A 12,610-nucleotide genomic window follows, 5' to 3' on the forward strand; every position below is an offset into this window, starting at 1 on the left:
CGTGTGTTTTTTTCTTTTCTTTTTCACAGACTATTTTCTCTGTTTTTTCTAACTATCTATGTTGAAATGTTCCTTACTCATAACTACAAGTTAATACTAGGAAGCTATATCCAGGCTGAGCCATAAAGCACCATGGTCCCTTAGCGATGTAAATATGTACATACCTTGGCTTTTGCTATTGTATATCCAACACAAACCTCAAAGATCATTGCCAATTGAAAGCCATATAGATCAGATCGGCTGTGTGTTATCATTTCCATGATGCCCTCAGGTCTCAAGCAAACCAACAATCGAATACTGTGACCACACAGGTCTCAACTACCTCTACCTCGCCTTCCATCTAACCCTCCCAACCCACATAGCCCAGTCCCGCACATCTTCCCTCTCACAAATCCTCTCAACAGTAAACCACTCCCTAGCGAGCTCCTCATTGCTCGCCATGCGGTGCACAAAACTATGACAAGCGCGACAAAGCCACGCAACACTATTCAACATCCACTCATCATGCCACCCCTTCTTAACAACCCTCGCATGCACCCCGCGCGGAATCAAATGGTGATACGAGAGCGGGATCCAGTCGCGCTCGCAGATCTCGCACGCGTCTGCGCGCGTGTTCGCCCACGCCGGCGGGCCAGTCGTCACGCTCGATGTGTACTCTACCAACACGGGCGCGAGGAAATCTAGCAGGTCGGCTGCGTCGGGGATTATGCCGTAGACGAGTAGCGAGTCGGTTACGCTAACTGGGATTGGGGAGAATAGGGTTTCGAGCGTGGCGCGTGGGAGAGGAGTGTCGGTGTCTGGGGGGACGTAGAGGGTTGATAGGGTTGGATCGTGTTGGATGGCTGCGTAGTTTAGGGTTTGGAGGGAGGTTGGGAAGGTGGTGAAGGTTTCTGAGGCGAGGAACTGGGTTTGTTAGCTTTTGGTTTTGTTAGTTGTTGGCTATGGTGTGCAGGTTTTGTTGGGCCTGAGGGCTGGTTGTTTTGCGCTGTGTTGGACTGGCTGGGTGCATGTACATCAACAAATTCGGCGAGCTCTTCCGGGTCTGCTCTCCCGGTCGAGACTGTTGTCGCTGTTGTTACGTCTTTGCGCTCGGTGCGCTTGCCTTTTGGCTTCCGTCGCGTTGGCTTCGGTTTTTCCTCCGAGCGGGCCACGATGGCATTGGACAAACATTCGCGAAACACGGCATAGTTCTCATTGGAAGTCATTGAGACTTGATTAGGAGAAAAGCCTTGACCATACAGCTTGGTCCGAAGGGGATGTTGGGCAAGTTTGTTTTGCCCCTCGGAAGATTGACATCATTCTTCAGCCCACATTCTTCGAGACTTTAAACTTAGTTACCTTTTGACCTCGGGACTTATGAAACATCATGACAGCCAAGACAGTTGTCGCTTTTGACCTATATGGCACATTACTCTCAACTCAATCGATCGTCAAACAACTAGAGAAACACTGTGACAATGCCAAGGCGCAGTCGATCTCCGTGCTCTGGAGGCGGTATCAGCTGGAGTACACATGGAGACTGAACAGCATGGGCAAGCAACACTTCAAAGCTTGGCGCTCAAATTATTGACGATCAAAAGGCCGCTATGAAGACTTCTCGGCCATCACACGTAACTCCCTACTGCACGCGCTGGCGGACAACGACGAGCAGCTGAGCGACGACAACATCGAACACTTGATGCAAGCTTACGACAGTCTCTCTACGTTTTCTGACGTGAAGCCAGCTTTGAGCCGCATAGCAACAGACCCAACTATCCAAGCTGTCATATTCTCCAACGGGACGAAAACTATGGTATCCAACTCGGTGTTGCGGTCCAGGGACCTTTCGCCGCACGCGAGCGTCTTCAAAGAAATCATCACCGTAGACGAAGTCCAGCAATATAAGCCATCGAAGGCAAGCTACGAGCACCTAGCGAAGCAAACAGGCCAAGACCCATCGCAGATGAGCAAACTTTGGCTGATTAGCGGCAACCCTTTCGACATCGTCGGGGCGCGCGCTACAGGTATGCAAGCTATATGGGTTGACCGCGTTGGTGCAGGATGGAAGGATGCGGCAGTTCCAGATCTACAGCCAACGGTCATTGTACACAGTCTGGAGCATATTGTGAAGGAGATTCATAGCCATCGGCTTTAAGCTAGGGCATCTAACAATGAACTTCGAAAGGCTCCAAACACCAAGAGTCTTGAAAAGGAATGTACAGCTGAATATATTTCCAAACGCTCCACACTTGAGTAGAAGAGTTTGGGGTAAGCCAGCAGATTTGGTCTTTCCTCCCATTTCCCCTCCAGAACAGTGATTGTAACAAAAGTTCAGAGTGAATAGGGAGGAATTCAGTTTATGTGAAGAAGAAAAGGAAAAGGGCGCTCAGCGAAAAATTTCTTGGTGAAATAGTACCGGCTTAGTCATCCTGACTGATATCCCTTGATCACGTGAGATCTTATCGATAAGGTGCTGCCTGCTTTCGAACTCGTCCATTACCGTTAGCAGGGATTCTTTGAACCTGTCAAGCTGCAAGCCATGCCGCGACTCCTGGATCCCAGCCGAGCTGCTTGGCTGTATCCTCTTCGGGTATGTTATTTTGGAGTTTCCAATGCTTCAGCACTAACCTCCATAGGGTATCTACTATTTTGCGTCGAATCGGTTCCTATGGCCTCTCTTCAAGGCCCGCCTTCTCCCCATCGTCCTCCTCTCATCCTTCATATACTTCATCCTCTTCTTTTTCACCTACCTGCCCCAGGTTGCCTTCCTTGCCATCTTCCAGGGCAACTCAGCATGGGTGAGCGGTGCATTTCTGGTGCTTGGTGAAGGAGCTGCGATTGTTGCCGCGCTCTTCGAGGCATTCTTTGTCGATGAGACTTTAGTGGATATATTCGATGCAGTGTTGGTGAATGAGGGTCAAGAGGAGCTTGTTACCACCTCGCGGGTCATTTATCCCGAGCCCGGCAACCCGGCCAAGCGTCTAGGCACGCCGACCACCAATGCCTTGTATTCTCCATTTTCGTTGCGGCAGATCGCGGAGTTTATCATTCTACTTCCGCTTATATTCATTCCGGTGGCCGGTACTCCTATGTTCCTAATTTTAACTGGCTATCGTGCCGGTCCCTTCCATCACTGGCGTTACTTCCACCTGCTGGACATGTCCAAGCAGCAGAGAAAGGAAAGTATTAGTCGACGTCAGCTGCAGTACACTACGTAAGTCATGTTCCTTTCCTCTATCGATATGAGATCTAACACACTCTAGCTTTGGGACGGTGGCTCTGATCCTTCAACTGATTCCTCCTTTCTCTATGCTATTTTTGATGACCACGGCTGCTGGGTCGGCACTTTGGGTGACGGATATCGAACGCAAGCGCCGAGCTATTAACCAGCAGTCCAGTCGACTTGGTGAGGAATACCGTGACGATATTATGCCATGAACTGTGAATGATATATCTCTTTCGGGTGACCGAGCTTCCTGCGAAATGCATCTAATTTTCCATTTCTGGTCCCTGATTCATCCTTGGTCTGTGCCACTAGAGAGGATCCGATCACAGTCCAATGATTCATGTTAAATCCAGTCGTAATTCCCTCTGCCTGATTAATATTGTAAAAAAAAGGTCAGCTTGTTGGATTACGAGCGGCACGTGACTGCACCACCGTCCGAGACGTGTTTTTTTCTTTTGCGTAATGTATTTACATTATAATCATCAGAATCATCCCTTGAGAGCAAAACATCATAAGTACCTTTTTGATAGTTGCCGTGGCAGAGGTCAAGTACCCCAGACTACCCAAGCCCTCTAGCCCTGGAGGTTTGACCCGCTTAGAAATCCGGAAGTGTGACCCCCCGGACTTCGAACCTTTCCCCGAGATTTCCAGAGCTTCCAGAGCTTCAGCTTTAAAGTTCTTGGCTCATTCCGACTTTCGGGATTCGAATTTCGGCATTCTTTCGGTTCATAGTCAAGCCTGGAGTCTGCATGTTTTGACTGTCTTTGGGCCGATTAAACATGACCTGACAGTTTGAGGCGTGGTCATCCCGGCAATTTGCTCATCGATGGACCTTAAAACAAGACTGCGCAAGGCCTGCGATGCCTGCAGTATTCGGAAAGTGAAGGTATGGTTCTTTTGTCATGATCTGCAGGGGGATACTAATTTCCATGCAAGTGTGATACCGGTGGGCCACCTTGTCGGTCGTGCGCTAGCTTGGATATTCCCTGCACCTATGAAAGACCAAGCAGACGCCGCGGGCCTCCTAACCGCCATGCAGAGGCATTTAAGAAACAGAAGCGGGAACCTGAAGATACAGCGTCGCTAAGCCCGGCAGACTATCCGTCGGCGACGACTCCCTTAGCAACGCCATTCACCAACCCTCAATCTGCATCGTTCTCCCTTTCGGTAGAATCGATTTGTTCTTTGCACACAATGCAGATGTTGCTCGATGACTTTTTTACTTACATTCATCCTTTGGTCCCAATTCCACATGAGCCTTCTTTTCGAGCAGCCTTTGAACGCCGGGAAGATGTAACCAACCACACATTTTTGGCACTTTTGGCGTCAATGATTGGACTGCTAGTGGCTTCCTTCCCTCGACGACCTAAGCTCCGACTCAACACTGAAGCCGAACGCACCGCTTTCCCCAATTCTATAGCTCTAGTAAAGCGGTGCCTTGACGTTGCGATTCAAGCCCGCGGGACCGGATATCTTGATCGCAACGCCACAGTCTACGATGCAGCGATCAGCTATTTTCTCGCTGTATGTGCCGGGTATATTTACAATATGCGCCGATGCCGTGTGTACCTGTCGGAATGCCGAGCCATGCTCCAAGTGTATGATTTATGCCGGTCTCCGACCACCACCAACCGCCCGTCCTCGGCATTAGGACCCCTCAGCCCACTATCACCGGCCTCAGTAATGGTGCAGGATTCACCAACACATAATTTCACGGAAAGCCAAGGCGTCGACCTCATCACTCAAGAGCTCGGCCGGCGTCTGTTCTATGTCACCTTAGTCGGATATCAGACATTACACCAGATGGGCTCTTCAGATATCAAGGTTCATGTTCCTCCAGAGACACCAACGCACCGTTATCCACCACTCCCGCTGGAGATCGACGATGAATTTTTATTCTCAACACACGTTGAACCGCAGCCATCCGACCGAGTTTCACAGCTAGTCGGATTCAACGCAAATGTCCGCGTCTACAGCTCATATACCGCCCTGCTAGCTTGGGAAATAGCGTTTGGCAGCGGTCAAATCTTTGATTGGGAGCACCAGCGCAACTCCATTTGGGACTGTCTCAAGCAAGCAAAATCTGCACTAATCAATGTTCCTGCTGAGTTGTCTCTCCACCATCCGAAACACATATCCCCGGCGGATTTGTCCGGTCTTGGCGGAGATGACACATTCTTCAGCTACTCGAACGATCATATCCACCAAGAACGACGTGCTATACAGTATGAGATCCAGAAAGCCAATATCTATGCTAGTCAGTTATGCACCCGGTCCTATCTGGTCGAGAAGTACTGGAGCCTTTTCGAGACGTTTTCAAAGTACGGAAAGTCGCCTAAATTCACGACCCCGGGCAGCTCCACGCCACATATCAAAATCGAAGGAAGGCCCAATCCGGTACCGAGTGCGAGTGCGACTCCCACTGGTACAGCCCCGTCAGAAGCCAACACCGAAGCTCAACCTCATGCACAAACAGACCATATTGGCCGCATGATGGCCGAAGAGCGCAAACTGGTCATCAAAGATCTCTTCGTGCTAGTACGAACGGTGAACGAAGTGAACATGGAGCCAAATGGCGCAAGCATTGTACGTTCCCTTACTTAAAATATCACTATCTATCATATATCAAACTAACAAAAGGACCCTGTTTACAGACCAATAAAATCCGCCAAGTAGCATCCACCCTCCTCAGCGTCTCCCACCGACCAAATCAACCCAACACCGAAATACCAAACCCCACAACCGCTGCCGCACCATCACCATCACCAACGACCGCGCCGTCAGGCCTCCACATCCTCACCGCCGCAGAGGCGGAGTCTTACCTGCACGCATTCATCGAGACGCTTGTCCGGCTGGAATGCCATTCTCCCATGGGTGATGCAGCCAGTCCTGCCGACGGCATCAGTCCGCAGATGAACGGCCGCGCTATGAGCTATCTGAGTGATTATGAGCGGGATCAAGAAGAATTGAGCCAGTGGGCGAGTTTGAAGGAATATCAGCAGAAGTTTGCGGAAGCTGGTGGTGTTCTGAATCAGTTGTAGCGTTTTCAGCATCTTCTTGATGTTATCTCAACATTCGTGTGTATTAATTACTTTTGGATGAGAAGGCCAGGGGTTCTGGCGCGTTCGATCACGAATGGATATTATATCTTTCATCATTGAAATATGAATAAATCAAAGGACTCGGGTTTGGTATATCTAAAATTTAGCGTCTGTCATCTCGAGACAGCTGGGTATTTAGAATTCGACTTCGGCAGTTTCGCACGAGTCCAAAAAAGCGGCGGGTATGGTCACAGCATGTTAAAATCCTATGTCGTCAACAGGGGCCGCATGAGCGGCCGACTCTTCTTGTTTTATAGAAAATAAATCAATGTCAATGTGGCCGAATGGCCATGATATTTTTGAACATTTACACATGCGCTGCAACAGCAGCACTCTCCCTAATTACATTGATTGTATGCTTTTCTTCCGGTCCCTAGTACATAGGGATGCAACAACGCCCAGACCCTGTATGCAAGTCAACCATGTCGAGAGAAAAAGGAAAATATAATACAAAATTTGAATGAAGATCATGAGGGGAATGAAGAGTGCTAGAAGACCCAAACAAATAATACAAGCGATCATCACGACCGCACAGATCTAGAGATCATGGAGCGAGTCTCTCACAGATAGCGCTTCTCAGAGATCTCTTCGTAGCACTGGACATGGTCACCGGGTGCGAAATCTGTCCAGTTTTCGAACGCGATACCACATTCTGTGTCTTTGCGCATTTCGGTAACGTCTTTCTTGACGTTCTTGAGGGAAACCATTGTGCCTGTTGTGGAAAGTTAGTTTTGTCCAAATTTATTCCTGTTGAGCTGCTTGTGATATGCTTACCATCGTAGACTATCTCGTCTCCGCGAAGCACCCTGACCTTGCGAGTTTTGTTGATCAGACCGTTACGCACACGACTTCCAGCAATGGCTGTCTTTTCACGTCCCTTGACCGTGATCTCGAACACCTGCTGGATCTCGGCTTCTCCGGTCACACGCATAGTGACCGATGGAGGCAGCTTTTCACTGAGAATGGCCTTGATGTCATCAATCAGTTTGTAAATGATGTTGTGGTCCAGAATTTCAACGCGCTCGGTCTCTGCAATACGCATGATATTAGGATCAATGGCCTGGTTGAATGAGATGATTTTGCCCTTGGCACTGCCAGCATGTTCGATATCGAATTCACTGACAGGGCCGACACCCGAACGGATGATATTGGCAAAGACTTCGTTGGTACCGACTGCTGCGACGGAGTTCAAGACTGCCTCCACCGAACCGTCCACATCGCCCTTCAGGATGAAATTGACCGACTTGGGGCCGGTTGGTTCGACTTCCTTAGTTATTTCTTCCTCTTCTTTCTCGCGCCTGCGCTTCTCGAGAAGGTCACGACGAGCGTCATTAATGGCAACCATATCGACACCCATCTTCTGGGTATCAGACCTCTCCAAGCGGTAATCCACAACATCCTTGGCTTTCTGCTCAGTTGGTGTCTGTAGGAGCTCGGTGCCAGCACCTGGCTGCTCTCTCCAACCATCGATTTCGACGGGCATTCCAGGCGTGGCTTCACTGATGGTCACACCGGCTTCATTGCGGAGGGTGCGGACACGAGCCCACGCGGTACCGGCAACAATGATATCGCCTGGCCGCAGGGTTCCACGTCGAATCAGAGCGGATGCTACACGGCCATAACTCTTTGTAGAAGCCTCGATGACCCAGCCTTCGACATTACAGGTGGTGGATGCGCGGTGGTCGAGCATTTCCGAGAGCGCGACGATGGCTTCTTCCAGTTCAACCATTCCTTGTCCGGTTTTGCCGCTGACACCGATGGCCTGAACGTCACCTCCATAGTCCTCCACATGGATCCCATGAACAGAAAGGTCACCCTTGACTCGATCAGGGTTGTTGCCCTCCTTGTCAATTTTGCTGATGGCGACAATGACGGGAACCTTGGCCTGGGTGGCGTGCTTGATGGCCTCGATGGTTTGCGGCTTGACACTATCGTCCGCGGCAACCACAAGCACCACAATATCGGTCACGTCGGCACCTCGGCGACGCATTTCCAAGAATGCAGAATGGCCGGGGGTATCAAGGAAGGTAATGGCTTTTCCGGCAGGCATCATTACGGAGAACGCACCAATATGCTGGGTGATACCACCATGTTCAGACGCTGCCACAGATGACTTGCGCAGCCAATCCAAGATTGTAGTTTTGCCGTGATCAACGTGACCCATAATAGTGACCACAGGTGGCCTGGTTGGCAGGTCAGATGTGTCCTCTAGCTCAGGGGCAGCATGTAGATCTGCCTTGCCGCTGTCAAAGATGGCCTCGTAGTTGAACTCGGCTGCCACCAACCCGGCGGTTTCTGCGTCGAGAATATCCCTGTACGTGATTTCCTCGAAGCCCATCTCCTCCATTCGCTGCACAAATTGCGCCGGCCGCACGCCAATGACATCGGCCAAGTTGCTAACACTGATGAATTCGGGTAGGTAAAGAGGAGCTGGCGCTGCCTGCGCGGCGGCCTTCTTTGCAGCCCTTTGGGCGTCCTTTTCTTTCTGCTGGCGTCTCCGCTCTTTCCGGAGACGCTCGCGATCTTCCGAGTCAAAGTCGGCCTCATCAGACTCACTCTCACGTCCCTTGCGTCCATCACGGCGCTTCACAGGCTTCGGTGGCTGCTGTTCTTGTGACTCTAGGTTTTCTAGCTGCTCAAGTGCAGACATATCCCAAGTCCATTGGTTCTTCTTGAAATATTCTGCTTCCTCCTTCGTTTGGGGTCGGTCAGACTTCTCTGAATCTCGGTCTGTGGTTTCTGTTGTATTCAGCTGAACGTCTTGTTCCAATTCAGACAAAACTGAATCCCCTAATCGCTGGAACTTTCTAGTATACTCAGAAGGGGATCGGGACTGTTTGAATGGTGAAGGTTCGGGAGATTCGCTATACTCCCTAGTTATTCGGAGCCTTGGCTGGGCGTCGTCAGGTCGAGAGGTTTTGCAGAATGGACACACTTGCTTTGTGGCAAAAACATGTTTCATGCACTGAGGGCAGCTCCAGTCGTCGTGGGCCATTGGATGGTCCCTAGTCGCCCTGTTCTGGAATTGGCCCTGGAATCTGCTTTGTGTCCTTTCAGGGGCGAATGGGTTCTCTTCTTCAAACGCCGGTTTCGTTCTTCGGGTAGATGGATTCCTCTCATGATTGCGGGATGTCCCTTTGGGCCACCTCATGTAGCTACCTGCATTCTCTTTTTCAAAATGGGTTCTCTCTTGAGTAGACGGGTTCCTCTCCTGATTGCGTGAGGTTCCTTTGGGCCACCTCATGTAGCTCCCTGTATTCTCTTCTTTAAACGGATTTTTCTCTTGAGTGGACGGGTTCCTCCCCTGAATCCGTGATGTTTCTCTTGGCCACCTCATGTAGCCACCTGGCTTCTCTTCTTCAAACGGATTCTTCTCCTGGATGGACGAGTTCCTCTCCTGGTTGCGTTGCGTTTCTCTTGATCCCATCGTGTAGGCATCTTGATTATCCCGAGGGCCCACGCGCCGCACGTACGGTTTCCTCTGCTGGTTTGATTGTCCCAAGTTCCCTTGTTGATTTGACTGTTCCCGCCTCCGTTGCGGCGGTGCAGGTGCTGGCGGCGGCGGCGGTTGACTATTGGCGACAAGGGTTTGGCGCATCGCTTGTTCTGCGAAACTCAAGCCCGCCGATGGCGTAGTTTGTTTGGGACCCCATCGGCTGCCGAACTTGGGCTTCGCCGGCGCTGGATTTGAAGCAGTGCCATCTTCATTCCCATTCGATGGATCCGATGAGTTCCAACGCGTCGCGGACAACCGTAAGGTCCGTCGAACTGTGAGAGCTGTTAAAGTGGGTGTTTGGTAGGCTGAATTCGACCACTCAGCCCGATGCGATAGCTGTAGTTTTAGTTAGATACTGTCGCAGCACTTAACAACTGCGAACTTACCCTGCAGATTGGCTGACGATGCATCATTCACTAGTCTATCCACATCTGGATCCGTCAACTTTTTTTCCCCTTCCAGAAGTTCGAGAGGATGGGCTTATGTCACCGCTTATGTCAGCTTTTGGTAACTCCAGGGGTCCAGGGCTCCAGGGCAGGTAGTTAACTAACTCCCCGGGGCCATGGAAGGCGCTTATGTAAATGTCCGCCGGTAAAGTCACGTGCATCGGCATCCTCATCGAATCAGAGGGCACATGGCGCCATAGCGATAAGCGGGCTGAATATAAAGTCTGGAGTCTCCGGATTGTGTCCCTGTCTATACTTTTGGTCGTTGCGATTGAATTCTTTCCAAGGTTGAAACATGGAGACTGAGGTAATTGACAGCCTTGATAAGGGGGGCGGTGCCCTCCGCACCGTCAAGGATTTGGCCGCGGGCGCAGCGGGTGGAATGGCCCAGGTTATCCTCGGTATGTGTGCACCCTACTTTGTTTGAGTTCCGGGGAAAAGCCATGGCCATCATGAGATGAGAATCTTGCCATGAGCAGTGTTTTCTTGCAAACTTATTTAAACATGCGAAACCAAAGCAATTGCTAACTAGAAACTAGGTCAACCTTTTGGTATGTGATCTGCCTAAAGCACATCTCAGGAGGCATTGATTAACAATTCGACAGACATCGTCAAGGTGCGCCTGCAAACTACCACTCAGTACAAGAGTGCGCTAGAGTGCGCAACCCAGATCTTCAAGAAGGAAGGTCCCACGGCCTTCTATAAGGGCACACTGACCCCGCTTATCGGTATCGGTGCTTGCGTGAGTTGCCCCAGCGGCCAAGGTCCACTATAGAAAAATCCTCTAACTAATTCAGGTGTCTGTCCAATTCGGCGCCTACCACGAAGCGCGTCGCCGCTTGGAAGAACTGAACAAGAAGAAATACGCCAACTCGGCCCTTTCTTACACTCAGTACTACATGGCCGGTTCATTCGCCGGTCTCACCAACTCCGTATTGTCAGGCCCAATTGAGCATGTGCGTATTCGCCTGCAGGCACAGCCGCACGGCGCCGGCCGTCTGTACTCAGGCCCTATCGACTGCGTGAGCAAGCTGGCCGCACAGGGTGGTGCCCTCCGCGGTATTTACCGTGGCCAGGCGGTTACTCTCCTCCGTGAGGCCCAGGCTTACGGTGCCTGGTTCATGGCCTTTGAGTTCATGATGAACCAGGATGCCAAGCGTAACAATGTCAAGCGTGAGGATCTTTCCAAGGCAAAGATTGCCATGTACGGTGGTCTGGCTGGTGAGGTCCTCTGGCTCTCTAGCTACCCGCTCGATGTTATCAAGAGTAAGATGCAGACCGATGGCTTCGGTGCGCAACAAAAGTACAGCACCATGCGTGACTGCTTCAAGAAGACCTATGCCATTGAGGGTCTCGGTGGTTTCTGGAAGGGTATCGGCCCTACTCTGCTGAGAGCTATGCCTGTTTCTGCCGGAACATTCCTGACGTATGTTTGCCCTTGGCTTGCTTTCGATGCTTGTGTTTCTAGGATTGCAGCTAACCCCTCTTTCTAGTGTTGAGTTGGCCATGCAGGCACTCGGTTAAAGGTCTAGTAAGGGTATATTTTTATGATGAAAGTTGATGCATTTGGTTTTTGTTCGGTTTCACTTGAATTCTTTGATATCCAGGGCCCGTTAAATACCCCACAGTTGGATGGAGGTCCACTACAAAAGTGAACGGCATTTCAAAGCTTATAGAGATCTATATCCATGTCTGACATTGAGCAATTGTGAGATTAGATATCCGTCCATAGTGTTTCCAATATACAGTTAAGATTCCTACATTATCAATGGGAAGTCTCCAAAGAACTCCTGCCACGCAGTAGGAAAATGACCCAATTTCAAACCAGGAAAGTCCTACTTCAAGGCAAACTGCTGTAGCACAGACCACGGAATATCTGCCTGTGCGTCGAACAACTCCCAAACAGGACATTTAGCCCAGACCAAGTCCATTGTGTATTTCGTTGATATCTAAGTCGATGACAATAAGTAGAATATCTCGGCGGGCGCTGGCTTTACTTGCCAGGGCTTGTTAGCTCGGTAATTGTCATGGGACACCTTCATGTCAATTTGTTGTATGGTATAGCGATTCAGTGATGGACGCTTTATTATTATGCACGCTACGTCCTCGACATCCATGAGTCGCAGTGCTTTGCAATTGACTATCATTGCTACCCAGCATTTCTGCACTCGTAGGGCTACTAGCAGGGACAGTGCAACACTCTTTCTAAATTGATCTAGTCTTTGTTGAAGTCAACTGTAACCACAAAACCAGATATATATCGGCACGTGGGGTGTCTTGATAAATAGAAAACAAGTAAGTAGCGGAAATATACATAATTACATATGGTTTCTGATTGTAATCGTGCCAAGCGCCCAACACA

General features: G+C 50.2%; 6 protein-coding genes across 6 annotated transcripts; 4 read left to right on the forward strand and 2 right to left on the reverse strand.

Annotated features, from left to right (window-relative positions):
- Positions 1 to 324: 324 nt before the first annotated feature.
- On the reverse strand, positions 325 to 1,205 carry N7471_004278 (HNH endonuclease; the record flags this gene model as incomplete). Its single annotated transcript, XM_057276997.1, has 2 exons — positions 325 to 903; positions 1,014 to 1,205. 2 exons carry the CDS (start codon positions 1,203 to 1,205, stop codon positions 325 to 327), a joined length of 771 nt encoding a protein of 256 aa, XP_057136607.1.
- A 161-nt stretch (positions 1,206 to 1,366) lies between these two features.
- N7471_004279 (haloacid dehalogenase, type II) lies at positions 1,367 to 2,134 on the forward strand (the record flags this gene model as incomplete). The annotated part of the gene is made up of 2 exons (XM_057276998.1): positions 1,367 to 1,532; positions 1,581 to 2,134. 2 exons carry the CDS (start codon positions 1,367 to 1,369, stop codon positions 2,132 to 2,134), a joined length of 720 nt encoding a protein of 239 aa, XP_057136608.1.
- Positions 2,135 to 2,518: 384 nt separating this feature from the next.
- Positions 2,519 to 3,417, forward strand: N7471_004280 (EI24 domain-containing protein; the record flags this gene model as incomplete). The annotated part of the gene is made up of 3 exons (XM_057276999.1): positions 2,519 to 2,569; positions 2,616 to 3,193; positions 3,243 to 3,417. The coding sequence occupies 3 exons, from the start codon at positions 2,519 to 2,521 to the stop codon at positions 3,415 to 3,417; spliced, it is 804 nt and encodes a 267-aa protein (XP_057136609.1).
- Positions 3,418 to 4,031: 614 nt separating this feature from the next.
- On the forward strand, positions 4,032 to 6,246 carry N7471_004281 (uncharacterized protein; the record flags this gene model as incomplete). Its single annotated transcript, XM_057277000.1, has 3 exons — positions 4,032 to 4,091; positions 4,142 to 5,791; positions 5,860 to 6,246. The coding sequence occupies 3 exons, from the start codon at positions 4,032 to 4,034 to the stop codon at positions 6,244 to 6,246; spliced, it is 2,097 nt and encodes a 698-aa protein (XP_057136610.1).
- Positions 6,247 to 6,866: 620 nt separating this feature from the next.
- On the reverse strand, positions 6,867 to 10,215 carry N7471_004282 (translation initiation factor 2; the record flags this gene model as incomplete). The annotated part of the gene is made up of 3 exons (XM_057277001.1): positions 6,867 to 7,018; positions 7,081 to 10,138; positions 10,189 to 10,215. The coding sequence occupies 3 exons, from the start codon at positions 10,213 to 10,215 to the stop codon at positions 6,867 to 6,869; spliced, it is 3,237 nt and encodes a 1,078-aa protein (XP_057136611.1).
- A 328-nt stretch (positions 10,216 to 10,543) lies between these two features.
- On the forward strand, positions 10,544 to 11,772 carry N7471_004283 (uncharacterized protein; the record flags this gene model as incomplete). The annotated part of the gene is made up of 5 exons (XM_057277002.1): positions 10,544 to 10,649; positions 10,788 to 10,799; positions 10,854 to 10,990; positions 11,046 to 11,674; positions 11,742 to 11,772. 5 exons carry the CDS (start codon positions 10,544 to 10,546, stop codon positions 11,770 to 11,772), a joined length of 915 nt encoding a protein of 304 aa, XP_057136612.1.
- Between the last annotated feature and the right edge of the window lie 838 nt (positions 11,773 to 12,610).

Source organism: Penicillium samsonianum (assembly GCF_028829775.1).
Source record: "Penicillium samsonianum strain IBT 33392 chromosome Unknown utg000003l_segment0_segment0, whole genome shotgun sequence".
Classification (NCBI taxonomy): domain Eukaryota; kingdom Fungi; phylum Ascomycota; class Eurotiomycetes; order Eurotiales; family Aspergillaceae; genus Penicillium; species Penicillium samsonianum.